At 39.8% G+C, this 27,057-nt stretch overlaps 1 protein-coding gene across 1 annotated transcript in view; it reads right to left on the reverse strand.

The window, feature by feature from the left end:
* Positions 1-27,057, reverse strand: part of PIEZO2 (piezo type mechanosensitive ion channel component 2) — a 318,116-nt gene that overhangs the window by 58,053 nt on the left and 233,006 nt on the right. Inside the window, exons 17-28 of the mRNA XM_050891534.1 lie at positions 26,605-26,778; positions 23,220-23,261; positions 18,910-18,942; positions 18,336-18,568; positions 15,335-15,495; positions 14,207-14,383; positions 13,903-14,028; positions 11,708-11,908; positions 9,720-9,924; positions 9,475-9,576; positions 8,839-9,004; positions 598-841 (exon numbers count right to left, since the gene is read on the reverse strand). Coding sequence (XP_050747491.1) covers positions 598-841; positions 8,839-9,004; positions 9,475-9,576; positions 9,720-9,924; positions 11,708-11,908; positions 13,903-14,028; positions 14,207-14,383; positions 15,335-15,495; positions 18,336-18,568; positions 18,910-18,942; positions 23,220-23,261; positions 26,605-26,778 — 1,864 coding nt within the window. The remainder of the gene's footprint in view (positions 1-597; positions 842-8,838; positions 9,005-9,474; positions 9,577-9,719; positions 9,925-11,707; positions 11,909-13,902; positions 14,029-14,206; positions 14,384-15,334; positions 15,496-18,335; positions 18,569-18,909; positions 18,943-23,219; positions 23,262-26,604; positions 26,779-27,057) is intronic.

The raw sequence follows: 27,057 nt of genomic DNA on the forward strand, positions 1-27,057 counted from the left end.
TTAATGTAAGAAAACCTTTAATATTTTGCAGACGAATTTGACATTTAATTATCAAATATATCTGTTTTCACCTGAATTTCACACTAGTTCTAAAGGAAACAGGAACGCAGTTTGTAATTTTGTAGTCAACTTCACTAATTACACTACATCACATGACAACTGCATCTAGTACTACGCTTGAAAATTCTAGTTTTAAATAAAAGGTTTAATTAAATGTGCACTATTTATTGACGGTATGACTAATCTTGCACGTCTTACTCATTTCTCACTCCACTGAGATTTTCATAAGACTTCTAAGGAGAGTCTTTACTAGGCAAAGAAACCAGAACCATTCAAGCCAGAACCTTGGCCTTTGAAAATAGCTTGTGAGCTTTCACAGAGCCTGACTGAATACAAGGGTGCACATTTTCCTATAATGTATACGCGTTACCATTCCCTGGATATGCACTCGCGGTTTCTGAATTAAAATGGAGCCTGCTTTGCGCTTGCAGAAGGCTGTGGTCCTGAAAAAGGATTTTTAATGACCACTGAATGCACTGCGCACACTTCCAATGAAACCAAAGTGCTGAGGGCAGAGGAAAGGCAGCAGTTACTTACTGAGAGGATGTTCTTCATTGTGATCACGAAGACGTTGTAGGCAATCAGCCAGTCCCAGTAACGCAGAATGCTTCTGATGGGCTTCAGCAACAGATCTCCACCAAAGAGAAGGAAATAAAAGCAGGCTACCAAGTAGCCCATACAGAATATGCTGATCCTTGTGGTTCCCGTTATGAAGATTATAGTAAGCACAAACCAGAAGAGGTAACTAAATATTATCACCTTATACATGTCTAAGTAGGACCTGGAAGTAAAAGAAGGAGAAAAAGTTATCATTTTCTGAGGGCAATGCCACCTTTCCTCTTTCTGCGCTACTGGCCGACACTTGTGCCTAAGGTCTTCTGAGCATTCTCACCCCACTTCAGCATTCGTGCACCTGCTTAAGACTAACACCAAGGTCAGTGGGTCTAGCTCATTCATGGGTCTGCCTGGCTCATATCCTCCATTCTAGCTCATTCATGTGCATAAGCACCTTGCTACACCCGGTCAGGGCACTTTGCATCACACAGGATCAAGCCTTGTATCATGAAAGGGCGGAAAACATGTTCTCACCAAACTTCATGATAGAGTGATATTATCTGGCAATGCTACATATGCAATTTAAAAGCTATCTGAGATAACCTTTTAAGAAGTCTGAGCAATATTATAGCACATCTATCTTAAAAAGCCAGCTACAGTACTCCACTGCAAACAATTCTGTATTTATTGATGCCTTCTAGGCAATTCAGTCTGGTTAAAAGCCTAGTTTTCAAAGACAGCTGCTAAAAATATCTTTCTCCAATGGAGATCAACTGTAAAAGTTTTGAGAGGTAAAAGGTTTCTACAGAACGTAAATGTGACAGAATTTACTGAAACATTTGCCAGGAAGCTACGAGACTGAGCTATCTGAAATGAGCCTGGCCCACAGTGGGAAAGAGTGAGAAACAAGTTGGTGTTTTCAGATTCCTTAAAATCTTGTCTTAATATTGACTCAGTGAGCTTTCAAATAAGAATATCTGCCAAAGGCAATACCAAATACTACATATAGCTAAACACTGCAAAACCAACTAATTCTTAGTTTCCCCCCGTTTAGTGTTTTGATTCCAGATGTAACTGTGTTTTTAGGGTCTGTTCACCCAGGCTGCAAAACTAGATTTGTCAGGAAACCAGGCAGGGAGACAGCACTATAGGAGTACACAAGTACACAAGGAGTATACCTAAGCCAAACCATGTAAGGAGCAAATGAACTAAATGCACTGTATGAGGCCACATAAAAAGGCCCCTGCTGCTTGATGTTCTCAGGCTCAGAACTTTCTAGGAGTATGTATTTATAGTCCTACATTTATAGGCCTGCATTATACATTTCGCTTGCTGAAGCCAACCAGAGAGGCATTTAACGAAAGGTAATGAGAAAGCTCCTTTATGTTTATTTCCCACAAACATTTAAGAAATTTATGGACTACTGCCTGTGAAATCTAAAAATGTCATGAATTTAGAGATGCTACTGGGTTTTGGGTGATAAAACATTAACAAAGAATCGATATACACTGGGAAAATAAAGAAGCAGAAGACATCAGTTGAACAGGTCTTCACTAACTTAATATTCACTGGAAATGGTGTGCTCACTGTTTCTCCAGAAAAAAAGACCATAATATTTGGTGTTCCTTTAATAATAACTATTGATGTGTGGTATGGCTAGGAAGACATCACCTTCCTGACACTGCTCTAACAATTGCAATATTTCAAAAATCTTGTCCTCTGCTACCAACAAAATGCATCAGCATCTTTTGAGAAAAGCCCAAAATGGAACTGAACTTATCAAACAAACAGCAATATCTTAATACTCTTCAATAAAAATGGACTCTGACTCTTCAAGACAACTGGAACCAGCTGGATCCAAACATTCCAACACACACACGTGGCATTTGGTTGAGTCACTGTCCAACAGCAGATATCACTCTCAGATTAAAACTTCCAGAAATTAGAGAGAATATGAAAAGGAAGACAATAATTTAGCTATTTTTTCACTATAATGTTAACTATTTGCTACATTTTAGCAGTCATCTAAAATATTAAATACATCTGTTCTTCCCATTTTCAAAATATACTTTAAATATAACAGCATTGGACTTCTCTAAACCAAACAAACAACAAAACAGGATGTAAAGAAAAACTTCTCAAAAGGCAGGAGGCAATACAACTGTGTCAAGTGACACATGATGTAGTTCTTAGAAATGGAAATCATTCTGATTTTTATAAATAGGTAATTACAAGCAAGCCCAACCATAAAAACGGCTCCCAAGAATTCACCTTGGAGTGGACATCTTACAAAATGGTGTTTGAACAAGTCATCCAGGGCACACCTAACGAATTAATATCACCAACCATCCCAGCTACCTCTGTGCTGGCCCAAGAACAATGCCACATTGAACACAATGGACAGAACTACACTCGAGTAGTCTCAGGTAGATAAAAATATTCCTGAAATCGCACTTCTTTCAGTTGCAATATGCCAAAACTCCTTGTCTGTTACAGTGTGGAGTCACACATCCCCCTAGTTTTCATTAACTGTTTATAATGATATAGGTAGGTCAAGTGCTATAAGAGCAGGAACGAAGACGTGTCTTGGTGGAGGAGTTCTCAACATATTGCTTCTCAAATCACTGGACACATTCTCAGATGCAAATCTTTAAATTCTGCTTCAAACCCCAGAAAGGTAGGAAGTGAGAAGTTTCAGTTCCTTGCTCTGGAGATTATAATGCAACAGTGGGAGGCTGAAGCACAAAGCCACCCCAACAGCTAAAAAGACCCTACACAAACCCAGAAGGTCAGTAAGGGTGCTTACCCTCTGTTTGAGAACTTCTTCATAGACAGCAGAAAATGCTTAGTCTTGGATAGCATATACCATAATTTTATGCTTTCACTGCAGACCACACAGATCATTAGTTCAATGCCATGTAAACCTTCCAAACCTCATCTTCTAAGTGGTCTTTAAATCTACATCCAGTCACAGAGACGAGAGACCACCCTCAGGATGTGGTATTTGACAATACACCTAGGAAATCTGAGCAGTTGCTTCCCAAGGGGACAGTCCCACTCCCCTTCATCCCCTCAGCTCTGCATTCCAGCCTCTTCTTTGGCTTCGGCTCTTTGAACTGGTTTCAAGAAGCAAATTTGCAAAAGCCTATTTATTTTGGGGGAGGACAGAAGGAAGGCATACTTTTCTGCCCATTCAGCCTATGAACCAACTCACTGCTGGTGTGATGAATGCAAAGGTGGGAGACTATAGCTGGAGGCCAGGAATACAGCCACACAACTGAGGAAGATCAGCCACTACACCAGTGTACCAAGAACATCAAACTATGGCTTTTGGTAGCACGATAACCTCCGAATGAGAAATTATACAGAAGAAACCTGAAAGATGAATGAAAAATAAAAATGTTGATTTGCCAACTGTGTCATTAGCAGAACCCACTGATACTCTGGATAACATTTTGGAAAAAATTACTGTATCACTTTGCTCAAAACCAATGAAGACAAAGTCTGAAGTTCATTCCACCCATCCATCAAAGCTATTGTAACCTCAGATGGCTCTCCATATCAAATGATCTGCTTTTATTTACTAAAGCTTTATTAGTCTTATCATGATTGCTTCGATATTTTATTTCCACAGGAATTAATTTTTAACTGTAATACAATCCAGCCTGTTGCAAAAAGATTGCTCTAGGTGTAGTTGTTTTCCCGGCATGCTCAATGATGTGTTTGGCTGTGGCCGGTCTAGTGTCCGGACCTCTGCCTGCAGCCACTGAGGGGTGCTGATGCTGCAGCTGATAACCCCTGTGAGGAAAGGTGTTTGTCCTCAGCCAGCGCTTTGAAGTTTAGGGAAAGAACACACTTCTGCTTACACACTGGTGAGAGCCTATTGTGCTGTTGCACTGATGGATATAGCTCAATGCTGCTTCGTGCTGGAGGAGCTGCTGTTACATAGCTTCATTGCCTTCCCTTATCAGCCACCTGTTTTGCTTTGAGTGTGGCTACCCACCTCCATATAACCCCAAGGCTCTTCCTGCAGCCCTCTTCTGATGACTACCCTCTCCCTCTCCTCCAGGCATATTATCCCTACATATATGCATTCTGTAAGCTACCCCTACTCCCCAAATTTCTTCTTTCTTTCCCCTCTTCCCTATCTCCTGTTCCTTCCATTCTTAGCAGCCTGTGTGACTCTGCATCACAGTCCGTTTCCCCTTCTAATCCCAGCATTGCTAATTGCTCACCAAGCCTCCATCCCTGAAGCCTTTCCCTGTAGCTCCATTTCAGCCTTCAGAAGGCAGTTTCATTGATTTTCCCTTTGCCAATAGCAACATCGAAACTTCTGAAAACTAGCTCCCTTATTTCAATGGACTTCTTCAAATTTAATGTTGTGGATCCTATAGGTCTCAGTCCCTACTATTTCTGTCAAGCCCTCTCCCAGGACTGATATTATCTTACTCTCACTCTCTTACCAGTGAGGTCCTTCCTTCATGCTTTTATCCACTTTAAAAATTCCCAAACCCAAAGCTGTTATTTGTTGAGGATCATTTTATTAGCAACAAAATGTTTATGTGCTTTATACAACAAATATATCAGGAAGCCTGTAATGATGATTTGCAGATCCTCTCTCACTAATCTAAGTTAGAAGAAGTGTAGTTCCAAGAGAGGCATTGCAGCTGCCTTTGAGAGACTTCACCTGACTCACCTGGTGATGGTTCCCAGGGTGCAGATATTAAAGGGGACAGTTCAATGACTGGCTGTTAATATTGCTTCTGCTCTTAAGAGGAAAAAAAGTAGATTACAATCCCAAATTTTTTCCCTGTCAATGTCTAGGAGAATGTCTGAAAACTCCTTGGGAACTGAAACAAGAATTTTCCAGCATTAGAGACTGTGGGAAAGGATTACGCTCAGTGAAGTCGCTTTAAATCCTGTTTCATTTTAAAAGCTCCTACTTTTATTCTTCATTTTTATTTCTGTTTCAAAGCCCCTTGGTTGTGCTCTCCCTTGAGGTCAAGCACATATCCCCTGAGAAATCTGGGGATGGAAAGACAAGAAAATTTCAGGAAATCTCTTCCTTAGACTGTATTTATCATTGTTGAGCTGAAGTATTTCTCCAGAGAGAAGAAAATTAAGCATTTGGAAGTATGTTCTTTTTTCTGCCACTGTTTATATTGCAGTTAAAAGCTTTTTATCCATGCCTCCTAGAACAGTGACCAACTAGCATCTTCTCAAGGGAAGAGACACTTCAGAAAGGGTGCTTCGGTCTGCAACTGCCATTTCTTTTACATGGCAGTAAACACACATCAGGCTTCTCAGAAAACACATGAATACTAAGCACTCATTTTTTTTATGCTTTGTAATTTATTCATAACCAGCTTGTCTTCACTTACTTGTTTGGCTCTTTCTGACTGACTTCTGGAGAAATGCCATTTTTCATTTCACTTGCTTGGATAAGCTTTGAACCACGTTCTTGTCCATGTCACTATATATTTAGACCATTCTGAAACTTCTATGGCAAAGTGCAAGAAATTTTTTTAGATAAAGCCCTTTCAGTTCCAAATTGTCTTGGATGGAGGCCAGATACATACATTTTCTTCTGAGGTATATCTTCGGTGGATTCTCCGGAGCTTGAGAGTCCTTCTTTTTAAAGATTTATAATCCCTAATAAAGGATTCAGTCACTTTAAGAGACTGTCATCTATTCTCTGGTGCTTCTTTGAAGCAAATTAGGCATTTAAGATTGCATATGTGCAGTGCAACCTCTCAAAAATAACATCATCTAAAGCCTGGGAAAATCTGCATTGTAGTGAAAGCATTGAAGGAGATACTTAAGGGCTCAAAGAAAGGAAAGATACCATCAAGAACACAAGATCTATTATGCAGTTCATACTAAAGGAAGGCCTGTTTATACCTATATACACCTTTTTACAAGTATGTTCTCATTACAGATTCAGGAAGGTAACACTACAAACAAAAACCAGAAGTTATAGCTCACCTGCCCGAGCATCTACGAGAAAGGATATCATAAACAGGAATTTCCTCTGTTCCTGAATTAATGGGTTTTCTATTCATTTGGTGGATTTTTCAAACAAAAACATCCCTGTTCTGTTTCTTTCTCTGCCTTGTTCTTTTCATTCTACTTCTTATTCACACAACATAAAACTATCACATGAAATAGTTGCACAGATTTCTGTATTTAGCTGGAACTAGTATAAAGTGATCACAGTTTATTTATTCAGCTCACCACTACTAACGGGATTCTTTGATTTTCTGGTTTTTAGTACTCTCGACCAGCAATATTACTGCTTAATACAAGTTGCAAACTCCCAACTAAATGGTTGCATATCATTAATCATCTATACACAGGTCTATTTTGTCAGCACATGCCAAGCAGTGTGTTTGAATGGATGTGATGCCACCAATGACTTCAAGCTGATGCATACCATGCATATGAACCAAAACAGAACTTAACCCAAAGGATTGTGGAGAGGCAGCAGGCCAGTTCAGCTTGGACTTTGCTTTCCATTATAAACCTGACTCTGAATCCCATCCAAAATCTTCAAAGAACATCCTCTGTGCTTCAAACTTTTCATGCTTGGCCATTTGGGAATATCTTCTACAGACGACCAGAAATACCTATCAGATTCCAGGGAACTTTGAAAAGATGCCAAAAGAGGCTGTTTAAAAAGCAGTCATTTTCTTGCCTCTTTTCCCCTTCTGAAGATAGCCTTAAAACATATTCTCATCATTAATGAGTTTTTTTCACAATGATTTTTTTTTCTGGACTAGGGGGGGAAAATTCGATCTTTTCTTTCTGCCAGCAACCATGTGACCAGTGATGGTCTTTGCCAGTGACCAATCACATCAGTGTGCCTTATGCAACTGCTGTATTAGCTTTTTCTAAGATGGACACCACCACAGCAGCAAGAAAAAAACCTCAGGCAATCCCCCCTACACGTTCCTCTCAACCAAGCTCTATTTGGCAGATGTCTTTTGGAAAGCATCCCGACTGGGTGGAGCATTTTGAAGAGAGATTATGACCTCCCTCTTTCTGCTTATGTTACTGGATTTAGAGCACTGGGTGCACTGTGTAGACTGGAAATACTCAAGGGGGAGAACTGTTGACCCTTCACCCAGGAGTAACTATAAACATCTGAACAAATGAGCCAATTGAATGTGTTTCAATGGTCTCCTCTTTAAAGCTATTTCAAGATAGATTTGGCCACCCTTTCTAACAGGATCATCTTAAAGATCTTGAGAAGGGCTTCTGGTGATAGCACTTCTCTGGTAAAAGAAATAAAAGTTTATCAGCAAAAGGGAGATTTTGCTAGACATTAGTTCAATTTTTTTTAATTCCTTTCACACACAGATATCTGTTGGTAACATGCATTCACAAAACAAACACCTAGTCTGACGAAACACAATAGCTAAGAAATCTTACTCTTCCCATTTATTCTTCTAATACTGCATCAAACTTTCAGAGACAACTTCAATTAAGAGTATGCTGAGCACAACTCAGAAGAGCTGAGCTAATCTGTGTTTGCTGAAACGATCACATAGGAATGGCTCCATTGTTGAAGACCATCCAGAACAGACTGTCTCAGGCTCTGCCTCCTTTTTACATTATTCACCTTCTTAAACAACCTTACATGTGATGTTGAGAAACAGGAAGACACGCCAGTTATCCTTCCAAGACACTTTTAAGGTTCTTATGCCTAGATGAAATACACAAAGGACAGTCTCTTATATTAAGAGTATTATTTTGATTGTACTTAGACAACAACTCAGCAGGACATGACTGATGACTTTGTGGGATTAAACACGTACATGGGCAAATTCAGACTACAATGGATTCTTGCTAACATGCCTGTGTTTTGGAGGAAGCCACCAGAGTGCTGAAGTCCATCATAAACGCTGCCCCACAGGGTGTTCATGGAGGGAATACATGCTTTCAGGCAAATTTATCACTGAACATCCCTCTGGGGAGCACTTAAAACAATCAGCACTGTTAGGAAGACTTGTTTTCATCTGCCCTTTTCTAAACCAGAAGCTGATTACCCAGAAGCTAACTATCTGCTGTCTCACACAGCAGTAAAAGGTATGTTATGAGATGGGAACATACATGAATATAAATTCCAAGTAAAACTGGAAGCTGTGAGAGTTACTTTCACACTAGAGAACTTTACAAAAAGGAAGCACTGTATTTTCCAAGTGTTTAAGATTCAGTTCTTACCGGCAGTGAATGAAGTCAGGAACAGGATTATGCTGGCTAAAAGATGCTGCGTCAAGATTCATGCAAATTTCCACATTGTCTCCAGCCATGATTCGTACTGCAGCTTTATTTTCATCCTCAAATGTCTGCCTTTGTAAGGATGCACACAGCAGCAACATGAAATCATCTAGGAGAAAGCAGTGGTTGCAAGGAAAAATTCAGTCACTAACTTAGGTGTAGGGAGTGGTGGTGATATATTATAATGTAGTTACCAGACTGTTTTCCCACACTTCCCAACCTCCAAGACTGTGCTATTTTCAATGCATTTAACACCAATCTGAAATTTATTAATGTATTTAGGTTTTTTACCTGTCATCTTCTATGATTTTTATTGAGAAATAAACTAGAAAAGGGGAAATAATTCATACTTTTTGATGCCACTTCTTTAAAAATGGTATACAGAAAAACAGACGCAGAAATTGCTAATTCTTTGAATTTTTCTACTACATACAAAGCCACACTTAGTATTCAATCTCCCACAGAATACGTCAGCTTGCTACTGAAGAGTAAATAAAAGGCTGGCTTCAAATTACACTGTACAGATGTTTTAAGCAAAGGACATGTAAACACTTCACAACTATGTGCTAAAATACTTACAGACAAGGAAGACAGGGTTTGGTCTCACAATGAAGTCTGGAAAGTATAACCACTTTATGATGTTGGAGTTGAAGTTGGCATTACCACTTCTCCATGGATAGTCTGCATGACAGAAGCACGCAAAAATGCAATCAGTACTTTATAACAATTATTTCATCCTTTTCTTCTGAATACTTATCAATTTTCCAGCACTTTTCTGTAAAACCAAGCAGCAGTAATTGTCCAACAAGGGTAAGTGTCCCCACCTTTACAAGGAGCAGGTGGAATGCCAATGCAAAGGAAGTACTGGAATGTAATGATGCATGCCAGAAAACAGCAGTATTTTGGCCAGATCTCTGCAATAGCTTTTCTTCTACGTCGATACAATACAGCAATTAGCCAGAAGGCATGAATCATGGCATAAAAATCCATTCGTTGACCAATTACATTCACTGATAGAAGAAAACAGGTCTGGAAAAGAAGTAAAGAAACATAAGCAACATTTGCAACCTGATGCCTAGTCAATGCAGCAATGATAAACTATTCTGGATCCCGACAGAACGTTTGGACACATGCTGGGGCTGACTGCAGGAACCCTGTGCAAACCAACACGCTAAAACTGTTTGTATCTCTCCAACAGCAACCTCCCCCACCTCACCCCAAGACCCCACATTTTTGATACTCTTCTATGAGCGTCAGCTATGTGAATACAGCGCTAAAGCAGGTTTCCATTATGTGATATCTAAAGATACAGAATGGAAAGAGCGTTGTCACAGTAGCCTATATGCGAAATGTTTAATTGTTGCCAAGCAAAGCACATATTACACAGCCATATATTTTGATAACACTTACAGATGTGAAAAAGAAGAGGAACTATTAAGAACAGCAACAACTAAAGTGTATCCTCATGTGGGAACCAGACAAAAAGAAAAGGGATTTAGACCATACAACTTCTATTGGCTACAGACAAATCCAGTCAATTCCTGTAAGGCAGCTTTAGTTCTCCATTATTCTAAAGGCTCTGTATCCCAGAGCATTTCTGTTCTCTGGCTCCACTTAAAGTAGTCCCGTCACTCAGAGCCGTGAAGCATGTTTTCAAACTTAGTGAATAATTCATAGCGAATCATTTATTCAGTGCACTTCACTATTTCGATTTTCTCTCTCCTCAGATTAGGATGAGGTTAAATTTATTTCCCGAAGGAAATAGCTTGCTGATTAATTTTAATTTTCACTCATTCTTAATCCTCAGAGTGGCTGTGAACAGTTTACTCTGTTTATCAGTAGCAAGGGGTGGTAGTGCTTAATAGATAGGTCACGAGCATCATTATGATTAGATTTGGGATGCATTAGCCTAGGAGTTGCCTTCTTCAGAGAGCCATAGAAATTTGTGAAAAATCACTATTTCTACAAACATTTTTGAAAGAACATTTCATGTGTCTGTGAATGAACAGATGAGGTAAGGGAACAGAGATGAAGCTTTTCCTTTTTTTTTGTGGCACTTGTTCAGCAATAGCTTGTCTTCAAGGCAGGTTCAGTTCTGATGTTTTGCTGCTGGATTGCGTGAAGCAGATAGAAGGAATACATTAGATGAGCCTAAACCCCAGCAGTCTGGGCTACTGCTGCTGGCAAACAGACAAGCAGATCTTCTACTAAATAAGACACCTACCAGATATTTAGGATACATCATGGATCTTCAGAAAAATCCCTTCACTCCTTTGTACCTGCCTCTCCTAATTCTCTCTGTGTTTCTTGTCTACTGAAAAGTTCTTTGGAGAAAGAACTTTGTCTTACACTAGTGGCACAAAGCAGCAATAACCTTCGCTAGAGCTCCTGCTCCTGCAGATTGCTAACAGCTATAGTAACAAGTATAAAAAAGAGGTATGCACTTGTGCAGCCAGAGGCAAAAGAGGCTTAGAAATGTTTAAATAGAGACAATGGCCTGCTAGCCCCTGCTTTCTTCTTCTGCTCCTGCAGTCCCAGGTTCCCTCTGTGTGTGTGTGCATGAGAGGGTATGCCTCAATTCTGTCCCTTGTCCCACCTGTTATCCCTTTTGTTGAGTTGTAAATAAGATATACAAAGAAAAGCAAGAGGAAAACCACTACCAGCAGATAGATAGCAACTGTGGCAAGGTCTAACATGAGTGATGACTAAGAAGCATCCAGCTGTCAAACATAGTTCAAGCTAGTATTCAAAAATAACACAATCAAAAGGTTTGGAATGATAGTCTAAAGAAAATTAATATAGAGTGATTTACCTCCAAACCAAATTTGTAGAAGAAATAGTTTATGAAATACTTGACACAGTTTACCAGTCCATCATCCAGATGTGCTCTCGTAATATCATGGAAAATGGTTTTAGTCACAGGTGCAGTAAGGTTATTTCGACATCTGTAGTACTCTTGATGACGGTAGATTGTAACTTCAAAAGCCAGAATAGCCAGCATCAGTAAGTTATTCTATGGGAGACACAATCAGAAGAATATTAAATAAAAATCAAAACCACAAGAAGACATAAAATTTTCTGATAAGCATAAACCCATGAACATTCAAATGGTGTTACCACTGAGTGCTTCCGCACTCCAGGATGCACTGGCACCTATTCGCAGCTACTATCATTGAAACAAAGTAAGGTTCCGACCACTTCTTGGATTTTGACGAAACATACTGACATTCAGAAGACACATTCAAAGACATTCATTAAAAAATACTATAATGAACACTAGTTGTGGAAAGGAAGGGGAGGGAAAATGCATTGACCCATCCATGTGCCCTCTCATGTTTCATAGCTTCTCTTAAGATATCATGCTTTGCTTTGCAGGAGACAGAGGATACAAGCATACACAAAGTCATCTGCAGGGGTTCAGCTGGCAAGCACTAACTTCCTAAAACAGCAAGGATGCTGGGTAGTGCAAATAGATCCTGGATACTCTTTTAACTGAACAGTCTATCTGCCAGTCTTCACTCAGGCACAGCTCCTTCTGTCCCAAAGTCAGATTGACTGGGATGCAGCTCTGAAATGATTTTTTTTTCTCGGGAGGGAGATCTGCTCTCTGCTCAATGGAAGAGAGCTATTAACCATCTCTAAAAGTCGGTTAAAAAGATCAGCTCACAGAAAGTCCCTCAACGAAGCCATAACTGAAGGTGAAGAGGTAATCTCTAGATCTCTGTTCACTTAGAAATATTTTGGACAAGAATGTCCTGAGACAGGTGCCACTGGTTTTTTTTTGTTTGAGTTTTGGGGTTTTTTTGATAAGAAGTAATTTTTGCTTGCTGTTGCTGGGCTTCCTGTTCTTGTTGGGGAGTGTTTTACACAATCCATCATAGACAGGTTCCTCACTTCAACACTGCAGACATTTTGAATGTCTGTTATTAAAGGTGCATAACAGAAACACACCAAGACTTGAAGCTTGGGACCTTCAGGTCTAGCACTGAACTGAACTCCTCTATGCAGAGGAGATATTTTATTTGCTAACTCAATGAAAAACCTTCTAGAATAATTTCTAATCCCAAAGTATTATCTCTTTATAGCTGTAAAGCTCCTAGCATCAAGCCAGACACCACTAGGTAACTTCACTCTCCATACAGAACTCTTGGGTCAGTAATTGCTTTTCCCCATATACATTCTTAACTGTGGGAGGTGCATGGCTAAGGGAGTGAGAGGCAGAGGCACTACCAGGGCCTGATATGTTCACCGCCAGAGCTTGGCAGGTCTTCCCTACACAAACAAAGCACACAGAGGTAAGCTCTCAGGGAAGAAATGAGGAATAAATCTAGTCAGATCAAAACTTGCTGTTGTTCAGTCAACAAATTTCTGACAACCTTAAACTGTGTATACAAAATTTTGGAGATTCTTTAAATTAAGAAGAGACATGCAAGGTTTCCCCTGGGAGTTGGCACATTTTTACTGTAAGTAGGGTTTTTTAATCAAGACAGGAATAATAAAATACTGCTCACAGGCATCGACCAAAAACAAGAAGAAAAACAAAAGACATCCATTTACTCGTGTCTGAATGAATTATTCCCTTAACTCATTATATTTTCTAAGCTGTGGCTAAGGAATAAGCACTTAAAAAAACTAACTGCTTATAGCATATACTATCATTCAAGGCAATTACTCCAATTAGACCCATCAGTCCTTTGGTACCTGAAAGCTATGTACCTCTTAATTACTTAGAGTTCTTAAATATCACATTTCTTAGAGTGCTTTTAACAGATGGCAGAGTCAGAAAGCCATACTTGTACATGCAGATTATCTTAATTGGTACTGAATCCCTTCTGGAAATGTCCTGTGTAACAGATACGGCTTTCTGTGGTCTCTTCCCCTCTGTACTTCCCTATTATCAATGGTTTGTATTACATTTTTTTGTGTGGCAGATGATTTATTCCAAAGGCATTGCTAATTTCATCACAAGTAAGAAAATATCTCAATATAGATAATTAAAGAAGTTACCCTTAAGTACACAAGCAGAGGATAAGACTTCCTCAATCCAACCCACTCTGCAGGATCCACTGGCCCACTGTAGAGGACTGAGGTTTTGAGTTCTTCTAAATTGACCTTAGTTTCATTCTCTCCTGGCTAAAAAGAAAACGCAACAGTTTATAAAAAATGAGTTTAAGGCTGCTTGGGGAGGGAATGATAACCAACAATAATACATCAGGTGAACTATAGTTTTCAGTACTTGATATGCTTCCCTTTGCTCCTCTTCATTGAAGAAGGCAGCAGTCAAACCTTTTTAATATGCATTTGTACTCACCAATGTACAGTTACTGGAAAAAGTGCTGGGATCAATAGATGTGAGCTGGTACAACATTTTGCAGACAATAATCACACATGTCCAAACAGTGCAGATACTTGATGCCAATGGGCGAAACTGAGCATATGGCAAAGCAAGAGCCCAGGCAATTAAAAACACAAAGTTAAACAGAGACACCTGAAAACACAAAAACAGGATGGAAATTACATGGAGTAACAAGAGAACTGAGAAAGTCTGACCTTTTCCATAGTAATTAAAAAAAAATCATTCAAAAGAAAAGGACATAGAGAAACTGTGAGGAAAATACTGAAAAAAAATTACAACAATATTCACAATAACACAGATGCAAAGTGGTAAGTGAAGACGGAAAAACTTAATAGCCATTTTAGGAAGAACATTATCTCCTACAAAATATTAATACTATTAGACCCACAAAACTGCATACCCACCCTACAGACAGACATGAAATATGAAGGACCACATGCTGGTTCTGCTGCTTTAGTACACATGAAACAAAGAAGAGATGATAGAGATCCATGTGGGTCTGTGGAACCCACCTTCATGCTCTTGACCTTTTTCCCCCCAAAGACTGAGAAAAAGGATTTTTTTATCTTGTTTTTTAGTGAATCCTGTCCTACTACGCTGTTCAAGGAGTGGCTATGTCAGGTAGAGAACTCACACTGCCCATACCAAAGGCGCAGCTAAAGGTGTTGCTCCCTTTTTCTTTAGGCATAGTTCCACGTTCCTGTTTCTTCAGCACCAGACCCAGTTTAAGTAATTTTCCTAGACGTTCCTTCCCAACCCTTTTCTACACCCTCCATCCCTGGATGATGCCCACAGCCAGCTTGAGCAGGGGAGGGACTATGTCTCTTGAGTCCAAAAAATTAGCCTAATAAAACCTTAAAATCTGGAGAAAAGGGGAGGGCTGAGGATATCTAGGCAGATAGAATATCACTGTGGAAGATGACAAGGCAGGTCCCCAGCAGCTGACAAGCCCAGCTGGATCCCACAATTTCAGTGAGTTCTGACATGAGGAAGGCATCTCCCTACACTCGCGTGTGCATCTGCACAGCAGATGCTGACAAGCCTCCACCATGGGTAAGATTTTGACAGTGGCTGTTTACTTGCCTCTTTCACTGTGACCCAGATGATGTAAGAGGAAACGATTTTGATGATGTGCAGCTCCAACAGCCACCACACAAAGACTTGCATCTTATGAAAATACTCCAGAAATTTCAAAAACAGCACGGTAAGGCGGTCGATCACCAGATGCCACTTGTTCCTTAAGTCTGCAGAGATGTTCAAGCAGAACCATTGGGAGGAGAAAAACAGAAGGTGTCTGTAAAAAGGAATGCTCCACTAGACAACAATGAACTTTCTACTTCTTCTAGGCCTTAGAGTAAGACAAGAGGGAGGTTAAAGGTATGGCTCAGTGGTTAACAAAGACAAAATGGGGTTGTCTGCACTTAGCTGTGGTGCTCTCCCTTCTGACCCACATTCACTGAAAGGATTCCCCACTTCAAAAGTGGTGGTGGTGGTGGCTTCCTTTGCCAATTCTGCTTTTATTCCTTTCTAGCAGAGCCCTTCTTGGGCTCCATTTTCCTCCAGTATCTTTGGACCTAAGCTTAGGGATCCCATCCAGGGACTAGATCTGAGATGCTCCAGCCCTGGCCCTTATCCAGCTCAGAAAGAATAGTACTTTGTTTGATGTTTGGAAGCTATGGGCCCAGTCTGTTTTCAGAAAGCACAGACTACTGCTATTCAGAAAGCTTTTCAGCCAACCTGGAAGAGATCCATGCACACTAGGAGCAGGATTCTTGTCACATGGGTTTAGACAGCTATACTATAGATGTCTTCATATGTCAGAGTTATCTAAACTGCCTTGCAAACAGCACACCCACCTAGAGTGTGACTTGTGCCATCCCAGAACAGACATCTAAAACAGGCAAGGCAAATTGCAGTCCAGTTGAATATTTCTCTCAGTTGAAAAGGGAGCTTTAGCAAGGTAAGATCCTGAAGCTGGGTGAATGTATCCTTTCACAGACAGTATTTTGCTAAAAAAGCCATCCTCCCAAACAATACCCCAGTGAGCAAGCATGTGGCAACATCTATTATATATGAGTATATATGACAATACATATGCTGAATAGTGCTCTCTAAGTGCCATATTTGTTTGTGGGCTGGCATAAAACTGTTTCTCCAGGCTGGTATATATCAGTATAAAGTCTTCACACTGTATTAGAGGTTTCAGAAGCATTTTGGAGATTAGGAAGGATTTTGCATGCTGTGAGAACATTCTTACAGTTAACACCAGAGATGGAAACATTTGTAAATGACACCAAAACACATCACTGTTTAAGCTGTAAAAATACAAAGGATTTACCAGCTTCTGTATGTAGTTATTTCAGCTTATCTGGTTATTTTATATATAAAGCAAACTGAGACGGTTATTCTGTGCATATTTGTGTGAAAAAACACACGCACACTCGTCTGAAAAAGCTGACTTTTGGAATTCTTGACAAGCAAAGTCCAATTATTTTTTTTCTTCTGTCCTTTTTCTCCAACCACAACTTAGAAAATGCTAATAAAAATGCTAAGTGATGTAAATGCCATGACTAAATAATTAAATTTGAAAAATTAATTAAGCTATAGAATTCTAATCCTTCATGTGTGCTGTTATAAGCACAATGAATGTATTTTCAGAAAGTCTTTATTTATAGAATTACATGTCCTCACTCATTCTTTCATTGCACTTATTTTAATTTGCAGTGTTACCACCATGCAAGGTATATCCAGACAGGTGAGTGGAACAGAGCAGGTAAGGTACTGTAGCAAGCTCTGTCTAGCATGTCCAGGCACTACATGGACAGGAGATAAAATATAAGCCTTGTCACATCCATTGAAAAATTGTACATCACTGTGTAATAAAGTCTGCACACATGAACATGTTAAAATAATGTTAAAACTCCAGCCATATGGCTAAATAAAAATGATATAACTCTTTGGTAGAAATAAATGCATGTACAGCTTAAAGACGGATCACACATGGCAAGCAGCACCTCATGCTATTGCCAAGCCCCACTCGCTGCGGTGCAGAAGGGGGCCCAGGGAGAGGGCTGCAGCTCCCCACTTCCCTGCTTGCATGTGTCACTGCACAGGGTAACCTCCAACAGCTGGCCTCTGTCCCCAAGCCTTTCCAGCATGTAGGGACGGCCAGAGTGCAACAAACTCATCACTCCTCATAGACCGCATGAGAGCTGGCCAAGAAAGGTTTCCATGGCCCATGAACACCTCTGTGAGGGAAGACGTCCCAGCCAGGAAAGACAAATAGTTTCAGCTCAGCTCTCCTGGGGCAGCTAAGCCAGATGAGTTGCCCTTTTGCCTTGATAAAGACCCTGTCCCTATTTATGTGTCACAGTCCTGTGAATATTGGCATGAGCAACTAAATCTGTGGTAAGGCAGACATTTCCAGACAATACAGCTTCCTTGGGTGTTAAATGCCCTTCCCTGGTTTTCACTCATGGCTCATATTCCAAACTGAGTTACGGAAATAATTCATGTTAGGAGTTCATCCTAGCATTATCAAGGATGACAACATCAGCCTTACCCATGTCTGCCCTTAAGCATTTTTATGTTCATCTGGCATCAATTACACATTCCATATTCAGAAGTGAAAGATATGACACTAATGTGCACATGAATAATGAAGCAAAGCCATTGGGACTTCTGGAGTGGAGTGCCTTGAAAGCATGCAGTATCAGAGATTAAATATGTATGTGTATTTTCTTTATTATAAAGAGATTTCACTCTAAAGGAGTTCTTAGGATTTGGGGTAACCTCCTATTAATCCAACCCAGACCACCCAGAAGAAAGAGGTGGGGTTTCTTTTGTTTTCATCCTCTCAGCATCCTACAGAAACAGTATGATTTTTCCCTAGAAGAGACTGTAGCTTGTTGAATAATTGACAAGTAGCCATCTGCTCAGTTCAGGCTCTTTTGCCAAAGACTGTATGTAAAATTAGAAGGAAAATCTGATGATTGAAGTGAGCAGGGATGACCAAGAATGAACCATCTGTTGCCACTGTTAACTAAGGCTGAGGAAGGCAAAATTTGCAATCTGCAGAGCTTACCTGTAGTTTCTTCTTCCTCTGATTCATTGTCTTCATCATCATCATCTTCCTTGTCCTCATCTTCCTTTTCTTCTTCTTTTCCTTTTTCAACCCTTCCTTTCTCTCCCTCCCCCTCTGGCTCTTCCATTCTTTTCTCACCAGCCTCCTCCAGCATTTTATCCTCTTCCTTTTCTCTGCTGGCTGTTAAATTCATCATAGTTATGTCAGGCAGGCTTCCATCTTGATGCACCAGTCTGTTGGTAAATAGCAGCATGTCAGCAAACTGAGCAGTAATGACATTATAGTCTTTTTCTTTTTCAAGATGTATAATTAGAAATAATAAACTGTTCATGGAAAACGCCTTAGAAGTGGAAAAGTTAATGGTTCTGGTACTTTCTCCAAACACACACTGCAAATTGAGTTGGAATGTATTAGTAACTACTTCTCACTCAGATACTAATGGTTAGTAATGAGTGGTATTGACACTTAAACTTGACATTTTCCCCACTGGAAAAAATGGTCAGAGTTTAAGATGTAGAAGCATGAAATGACATTGTTTAAGAGGAAACATTTCATGACTTCATAGGGGACTTACTCATTTTGGTGGTTTGGTATTTTTTTCTTGAGGCTGCTCAAAGTAATTGGAACAGAAAGAAAAAGGGAGATGAGAACAGAGGGGTTACAGAAGAAGGTCATCGACAAATATGTCATGCTACATCACAAGTCATAAAGCATTCTCCTGCTCCATCTGCAGAAGCCTTCTGATGCCAAGAGCATGCCATCATGACATTCACAGGGCGCTTCTATAAAGAAACACAGAACTGCAGCACAGATGGAAAGGGGGCAACCTATTTACACCAGTGCTAAACATGGTCAATGCTGTACCATGCTGTCAGTAATGCAGCTGAACCATCACAAGTATCTGACTGATTACTGTAAATGCATTTCCACCTTCTTCCAATTGAAAGATGCAGCTGCGAAGCCAAGGAATTTGCAAATTTTCTTCCAGCTATAGGTCTGGGAACAAACGAAAGCAAAAATTCCATGGCTGTGGCTTCAGTATATTTTATCATGTCTGTCTTGATAGTGCCATTCATTCTCTCTCTCCTTTCTACATCTCACAGAGAATTTTTCTTAGATTTCTAACTGTCTCTTACTAAATCTGTTAGTAGTTTTCAGACGACCAAAACTGGGATACAACTGATGTAACACGGAAATGGTATTTCTCTATTGCCATGGTGCCAGTTTTTCTGAGATTTATTCAGTATATATCTTTTCTTTACTGAGAAAAGAGACTTTCTCTTATGGCTTCAGATATTTTCTTTTTTCTCCCCCAGCTGTGCTGTTGGGACTCACCTCCCATATTTGCAGAAAACCCACTTTTCCTAATTTCCTGATCCTATGTGCTTTGCTGAGCATAGCGCTTGCTTACTGCCATAAATAGTCCCTTTGAATACGACTTCTTGCAATAAAGTCTCCCTTTGGCAAGTGCATATCTCTATGATCAAGTCACTAAATGTTTAGTTATGCTATTGAAATTACTACACTCAGCACACTTTCAAGCACCTGTTAGACTGTTCCTGGACTAATGCAAGTAACTTTAATATGCTACAATACCATCTCAGGGATTTATTTTTCATCATGTGAAATTCTGGCATATTACCATTTAGACAGGAAATTCTGCAAATTTTAACTAGCATTTTTACAGTTCAAGAAACTAAAAATCTAGATTTATCCATGTGATCATTAAAAAATAAGAGCATAGGCTAAGCAGCTAATAAGAAAGTCAAACAAGCAGAATTATTTTTCAAATATTTGGGAGTTGCAGTTTCTTCAAGATGGAAACTTTGGTGGCTCAAATGAGGGAAAAACTACAGAAATTGGACTAAACAATCCTGAAGTAGAAATACCATACCAAATACCAAAAAGTAGAAAAGGTGGTTTAAGAGTAGAAGTTTAACAAGACAGTGAAGCACCAAAAAATCTCACTGAATAAATACATTCATGACAATGATTACTAAAATCCCTCATCATGGATTGGGCGATGAACCTGAGTGTCCAATAATCTGAAAACCTCTTACACTCAACAATACATTCAGTAACTTTGGCTACTGAAAATAAGGCTCTTTGTCCTATATACTTTATTTTCGTATTTCAGCTAGCGTATATACTAAAATGATATTCAAATCTCTGTAAAATGACTAAACAATAATATTCCCTAAAATGACATAATCTAACTTTGCATATCTACCTAAAACTCTAATAAAGTACCAACAGGAGGATCATGTATGAAGAAGAGAGAATGAATTTTCAGTTCAGTTCAAATGTTATGGAGATCCCTGGTTACTATAAATCATCAGAGCCCATTTAAAAGGCAATGCTCCATGAAATGAAAGCATCCATATAATCAGACAGGTTTTGCACATGTGCAATTGCATTGATTTTAATGAGGTATCTTCCCAACTGACTTTTATAATGGAAAAATCTACATTCACACTGGTGTAAATCAAGGACTTAATGACTTACCTCAGTGTAAACTGAACAGAAACACAGTAACCCTATAGGATTTTGTATGAGAGGACTCATCTTTCTCTTATTCATATAACTCCCATTCATGTCCAGGAGATGCAGAAGATGATGGGTTTATAAAGATGGGTACATGCAATATATATACCTGATAAAGCCTCAGTATGAGCTTAGTTTTCAGTATGTCGGCGCTTAGTTCTATCGACATCAGTAGGCTTGAGCACGGGACTGTGTGCTCAGGAGATTCAAGGCTAGATAAAAAGCCCTGCCCACTATTCAGAAAGTTAGTCTACTTTGAATCTTTCTTCCCAAACTTCCTCATTTATTGCTAGGGTTGTTTTTCCTCTTTTTTAAAATTTTTTTCCACTACAAGGTCACATGATATCATGTAACAGACAAAACTGAGGATATAAAAACTGCACTGGTTTAGAATATCTAAGACAAGCTATCCATACAGGCTTCGCAGTCAGTCAGATGTAACTTCAAGTTGGAAGCCACATACTGGTGGGAAATTATCCAAAATAACACAAAGGTATTGTGCCTGATACTTAGGAAGAGAAATAACTAAATAATAATGCAGACAACAAGCCTTGAAGGTACAGCCACTAATGCTTTTAATTGAGAGCATTTCTTACCCTCAAATTCATTAAACCGGGTATCAATAAGCAGAAGTATACTAGTAGATCTAGTTTTAGGTATCAAAGCAATTTCAGAGGCACTAAAATCAGGCATGTGCCCCAGGCATGTGCAAATTTGTAATTTGCTACAGCAGGAGATTAATTAATAACAACTTACTGGATGCATTATGAAGCATCTTTTGCCTTTGATAACTTTTTGCAATCAGTTTATGAATTGCTTGAAACTTTCTGGCTCAAAACAATTTCTCAAGTATCTGTCATGCACAGCCTTAATAACAGTAAGCTTTCTGCTCTGCAGAACATTAGTCACTCATCTCCTGAATATTCGGTGTGCAAGATTCAAACTGAGCACACAGTGTCATTTCTCTACTGGCAGGACCCTGAGTGCTTTCCCTGCCCTTGCAGGGGGGTTTGCTGCCTCCATCCAAGGCCAGCTGGCTGATACATGTTGGGGTATGTGGACAGGCCAGGAAGCCTCAGCACAGGGGGTCCCTCTCCTTTCTTTGGGAGCTGCTTTCACGCCGAGGGCCTCACCCCTACATTGCTCAGCCTGACACACAGACTGACTCCCTGCCTTCACTGCCGATCTGGCTCATCCCTATGGACTTGCTGGGAGCTCACCAGGCTGTGGCTGACCCTTGTTACCATCTCCAGATCTGATCCTTACCTCAGTTGCTGGTTCCTGTTCCTGACTCCCCATGGGGGAGAGCCCAGCCTTGCCTCCTGGCCGTGCCCCTCGGCTCCCGGCTTGCCTGCCCTCGCCGAGCTGCCTGCCCTGGCTGCTCCCTGACACATGGGCTTCCTACATGTTTCCATGCACGTACCAGGTTTCCAGCTCTGGTGAGCTTTCAAGAACCCTGGCCTAAACTATCTGATGACATTTGAAGAAGGAGTGTGAACATGACACATAAATTAACTTCTTGTTAGAGCAGGTAGTCACAAGTATCTAAACAAGGGATTTTCTTGGCTCTTCTGTTTATACTCAGTAGCGTCAACAAGCTCAGAAGTTCTTCTGTTCTCGGAGCTGATTAAACAAAAGCCCGCATTTACTCCAGTCAAATATTTTGAAAGAAATCTACTTTATGGAACTGCTTTCAAGATGCCATTTATAAAGGGACGGGGATGATGGCAATGTGCGCTTTTGTAGTTTGGATCCTGTAGCACCCAACTCAGCCCATGACTTAACAGCCTTAGCATGCAGTGGTTTCAGTGTACTGCATGTTCCATTTCTGTCTCTGAGTTGGGAAATCTCAGTCTGTACAAACTCGTAATACATACCGCACATTTAATTGACCTGGCCCTCAAATTCCCTTTCTTAGGTGCTTGTAAGGAAGACAGGGACGTCTGTCTGTGTGTGTCTGCGTGTCTGTGTGTACATGTGCACGTGCAGGCATGCATCTTTCCATGCACAAACAAAGGGTAGATAAACGAGCCTCCTCAATCAAGTCTATTGTCTGCAGCCAATTACAAATAGCACCAATTATTCCTGTATTGAGGCATGGGCAAAGTTCAAGAGAAGAATTCCCAGCTAGGAGATGAACTCGGAACGTATAAATATGCAGGAGACACATATTAACTGCTTCACCAGCTTTAGGAGACTACAATACCTGAACAACATTATCTCCCTGCTTACTTCACAGTATTGTGCAGCAGGAGCATACTTTGTTTTAAGGCAATTAAGAAGTAACAAAAAAGTTAAGGTATATCCGTGTTAAAGGAAAGGAAGAATTGAAGTACCCACCTATTAATTATTAGATAAACACGGCCATTGACTTTGGCATGGCTATGAGGTGGGAGATGAAAACACAGGAATGCATGAGATGAAAATGGGAAATGAATTAAGAGAGAGAGAGAAAAGGAAACTGTTAAATAGGAATGAATCCACTTTCCTGTCTACCAAGAGAGACACTTTGTCATAACAAAGCACAATCTGACAGCTTAACACACATCATGCAGTGAAAAGTCTAGGAAGCTTATAAATGCAATACTTAGACATTTAGACCGTATGCAACTTCATTTAGAACTACAGGTACTTTTCATAGTCCCCAAAATGTGAGAACAGCCTCTACTGCTTTATCTCAAGTAAGCCTTAGAATATCCGTATTTTTAAAAACAGATATTTTGCTTCTTTTTTTATTTAAAGGTAATTATGACAGAGCGTCATACCATAGAAATTATCTACCTCCCAGCCTTTATCTCTCCCATACCATAATTCACGGTACAGCAAGGAAATGGGCTTGGAAAGTCGTAATCAGAGGATTTTTCTTTCTCTTGCAGATGTAAAATTAAGACACTCAGTTCTGTCACCTTTATAAATAGTGAGAAGTGCCTCACTCTGCCAGTTCCAGTGTGCCAGTTTCTGTCCCCTCTATTTGCAGCTGGCAGAGCCTTACTCTTGAACTCGCTCTGCAAACTTTGCTCATGTGAAGCAGCATCTTAATACATGAACAGTCTCAGCAATTTTAACAGGACTCTTCAGTTAGACACAAACATAATACCGTAATCGTACATGGCAGTCGAGGGGCAGATGGAGGAACTGGAGCTGCTTTCCCTATTGCTTTCATGACTAGCTCTCACCTGCTGTGGTTATTTTAACAAGTTCGCTATTAAAAGGATTGAGTTCTGTCTGCTTACTCAAAATTAAGGTTCAGTTTCTTTATTTAAAATTTTTTGTTTGTTGCAAAAGAAGCAGCATAAAAGCAGTTTTGAAAGGTAAACTAGCTGTTGAGTGAATGCTAGTGTTTTCAAAGCAAAAGGGAAAACTAAGTTTTAGTGGCTTTGTAAGAAAATTGCACATATACATATGAGTCTTTAATCTGTGTTTTTATTGTCCCTGCAACTTATTTCTATTGCTAGCATTACTGTTAAGCTGGAGCTGGTTGTTGTGCTAGTTCTTATCCAGCTTTATGCATCATTAATACAAATGTCAGCTGAGCTCTCATCCTGAAGCTTTGAACTATGAAGTCAGCTGATGCTCAGTACTGATTTATTGCATCGAGGGAAGAAAACAGCTGGGTCTTCATATGTCAGGCAGTGTTAAGAGTAGTACAAACCAGAAAAAGTGTTCTGATTTGGGTATTGCACATACTTGTGAAAGTTTCTGAGGAGGAACAAATGATACACACGATAATTATGATTTTGAAACACTGCAAAGTGGCAAATGTAGCACATATGCCACATTTAAGAGTTAAAAATATCTAGCTGCTTATCTGACATCTCAATACAATCTAGTACACATTTAGACTTAAAAAAAATAGCATTATAATAGCAAGACAAAAAAGCTAATGATATCACATGATCCTCTGCACCTGCCACTTTAGTAAAAAGCCTGGTGCAACAACGAATGTCTACTTTCAGCACTGCATCTCAAGGCTACTTACTCCTGGCAAAAATACTTGCTCTCAACAAGACACGGAAAACATTTTGTGTCTTTACTATCAGCGGTTCCATCCTTTGGGAATGACGTGACTTTAGTCACAGTGATTCTCTTCATGCCAACATTTGGAGAGCTGTATAATATTTTGGTATCTTTCATGTATAATAGACAGATTTTCAAGTAGTGGTTTCACAGGCACAGTGTACTGTACCATGAACCTACCTAAATCCTGGGAGTGCCTCGGGGTTTTTTTTTCCATTTTGTGCCTACTGGATCACCCTAGGAGGGAGGTGGAAGCTGTTTCTATGTTACTCAGCACGAGTGCAAAGTGTTTGGGCTACAAAAGAGCTTGTGCAGTTACTGCAAACTGTAATGCATTCCCTCAAATGCCTCAGCCCAAGAACAACCCCCATTTCAGCTCAGACACCTATGTGGGCTCTGGTTTCAGGGTTTGGCTGCCCAGTTCAGAGATGTTAACGTGCACCTGCTGCTGCACAAGAAGTCTGCTACGGGCAAAGAAAGTTTGCTCACAGGCCGTTTCAAAGGGCCCTTGAATCTACCATCACAATTAGCAATTCAGGAAAAGCAAAAGGAAAAGGTATTATGCAAACAGCCGTTTAAAAAGGTAAGTTAAAAAAACCCCACAACGTTGTTAGGAAATTTTGTCAAGTTTGATTTGTTCTGGTTTTAGCAATTATTTAAATACAGAAACCGGAAGCATTCTTTAAAAGTAGAGCTTATTCTAATGTACTGATAACAAGGAACACAAACATACTTGCACCATACACTGTAAAGTAGCTTCATATCAAATTGAATGCATGAAAAATATCTGAAATGCTTTTGTAAATCTAGCAACTCCTAGAGCAGAATTCTGTGTTAAGATAAACTGTCATTATTCTACAACACACTGTGGTGTACGTGATGTTGTGCAGCTAGTCCCCATTCATAGAAGTGCAGCTGAGTTACACTTATCATTGGACAGGTAAACACTCTAAAAATAGTGTCTAAATTAATTGGTTTCTTCAATGAATTAGAGTAAACATCATCACATAATATGACACTATGTACTATGAAACCATTTCTCTCTCCTATACTCCTGGAGCAGGATCCTAGGCCAGATGTGATTTTTATGCAGGAGAATATGGAAGAGTTAAACACAGGAAAAGTGAGGTCCCAGAATCATGAAAAAAATGCTAATGAACTTCTGGATAAGATCACTGAATGTCTCAAAGAGCTAGCATAGCCAAGGGTCAATACTTTAAAGAGTGACCACAGGTTTGGGATTTTTCCATTTCTGAAGTTCAACTTTACAAAAATGCAAATGTGGTGTTTGCCAAAGATCTCCCAATCTTCAATTGGCCCTCAAAATGGACATTGAAAAACAGAAGTGACCCAAATTAAAAGCCATATTTCCTATTCTTGACAGGACTTACAAAAAGGCACACAGAGCAATTAAGCATCTAACTCCCATTAAAGGTCAAAGCCAATGAAATAAATACATAAATACCGTTAGTAACTTAGAAAATGTACCCCAAAATGAAAAACTTCAGTGTGTAGGAGAAAGTGGGGGAAGACAGATACTTTGGTTGTCATTTGTATAGCAGGGTGCTGGATACTGAGCACCTTCTTTTTAAGCCAGGTAGTCATAGCAAAGGCAAATAACATATAATGAAAAGTGAGCATTACAAGAGAGTCAGAAACAGCATTTTCATACAGATAATCAATAGCTCCATTTACTTTGTTTCTTTACCTGTAAATAGTGTTGTCCTGTTTGCTGGTTACAGCTTTTAAATCAGTGAGCTGGAGGAACCGGTCATGGAAATAGTGAAGGTGTAAGATACACGCCAGTAGGAAGGACGTAGGGATAAAGATGCGTGTGAACAGCTCAGCCACAGAAAACTGTTTTAAGCCAAGGTCCGCTAGTCTGGAAAAAGAAGTAAGCCACTAAGCCACCTTTTCACACCAAAATCTTCTTCTTGCCATGAGACATTATTATAAATCATTTGCAATAGGAAATAAGGGGCTGGTACTTGTTATGTGGTTTTGGTTATTAAAATTCTTCTAAACCAGCAAGTTTTACAATGCAAATGTCTTGCATTTGGACTCTTTAATGTAGAGAGATACTGTAAATGTACAGAGTCAAATGAACCAACCCTGCCATAGAGCTCTTGAACCAGATAAGTTGTCTCTGGCTGAAAGTCCT

The sequence above is a fragment of the Gymnogyps californianus genome, chromosome 2 (assembly GCF_018139145.2).
Source record: "Gymnogyps californianus isolate 813 chromosome 2, ASM1813914v2, whole genome shotgun sequence".
NCBI lineage: Eukaryota > Metazoa > Chordata > Aves > Accipitriformes > Cathartidae > Gymnogyps > Gymnogyps californianus.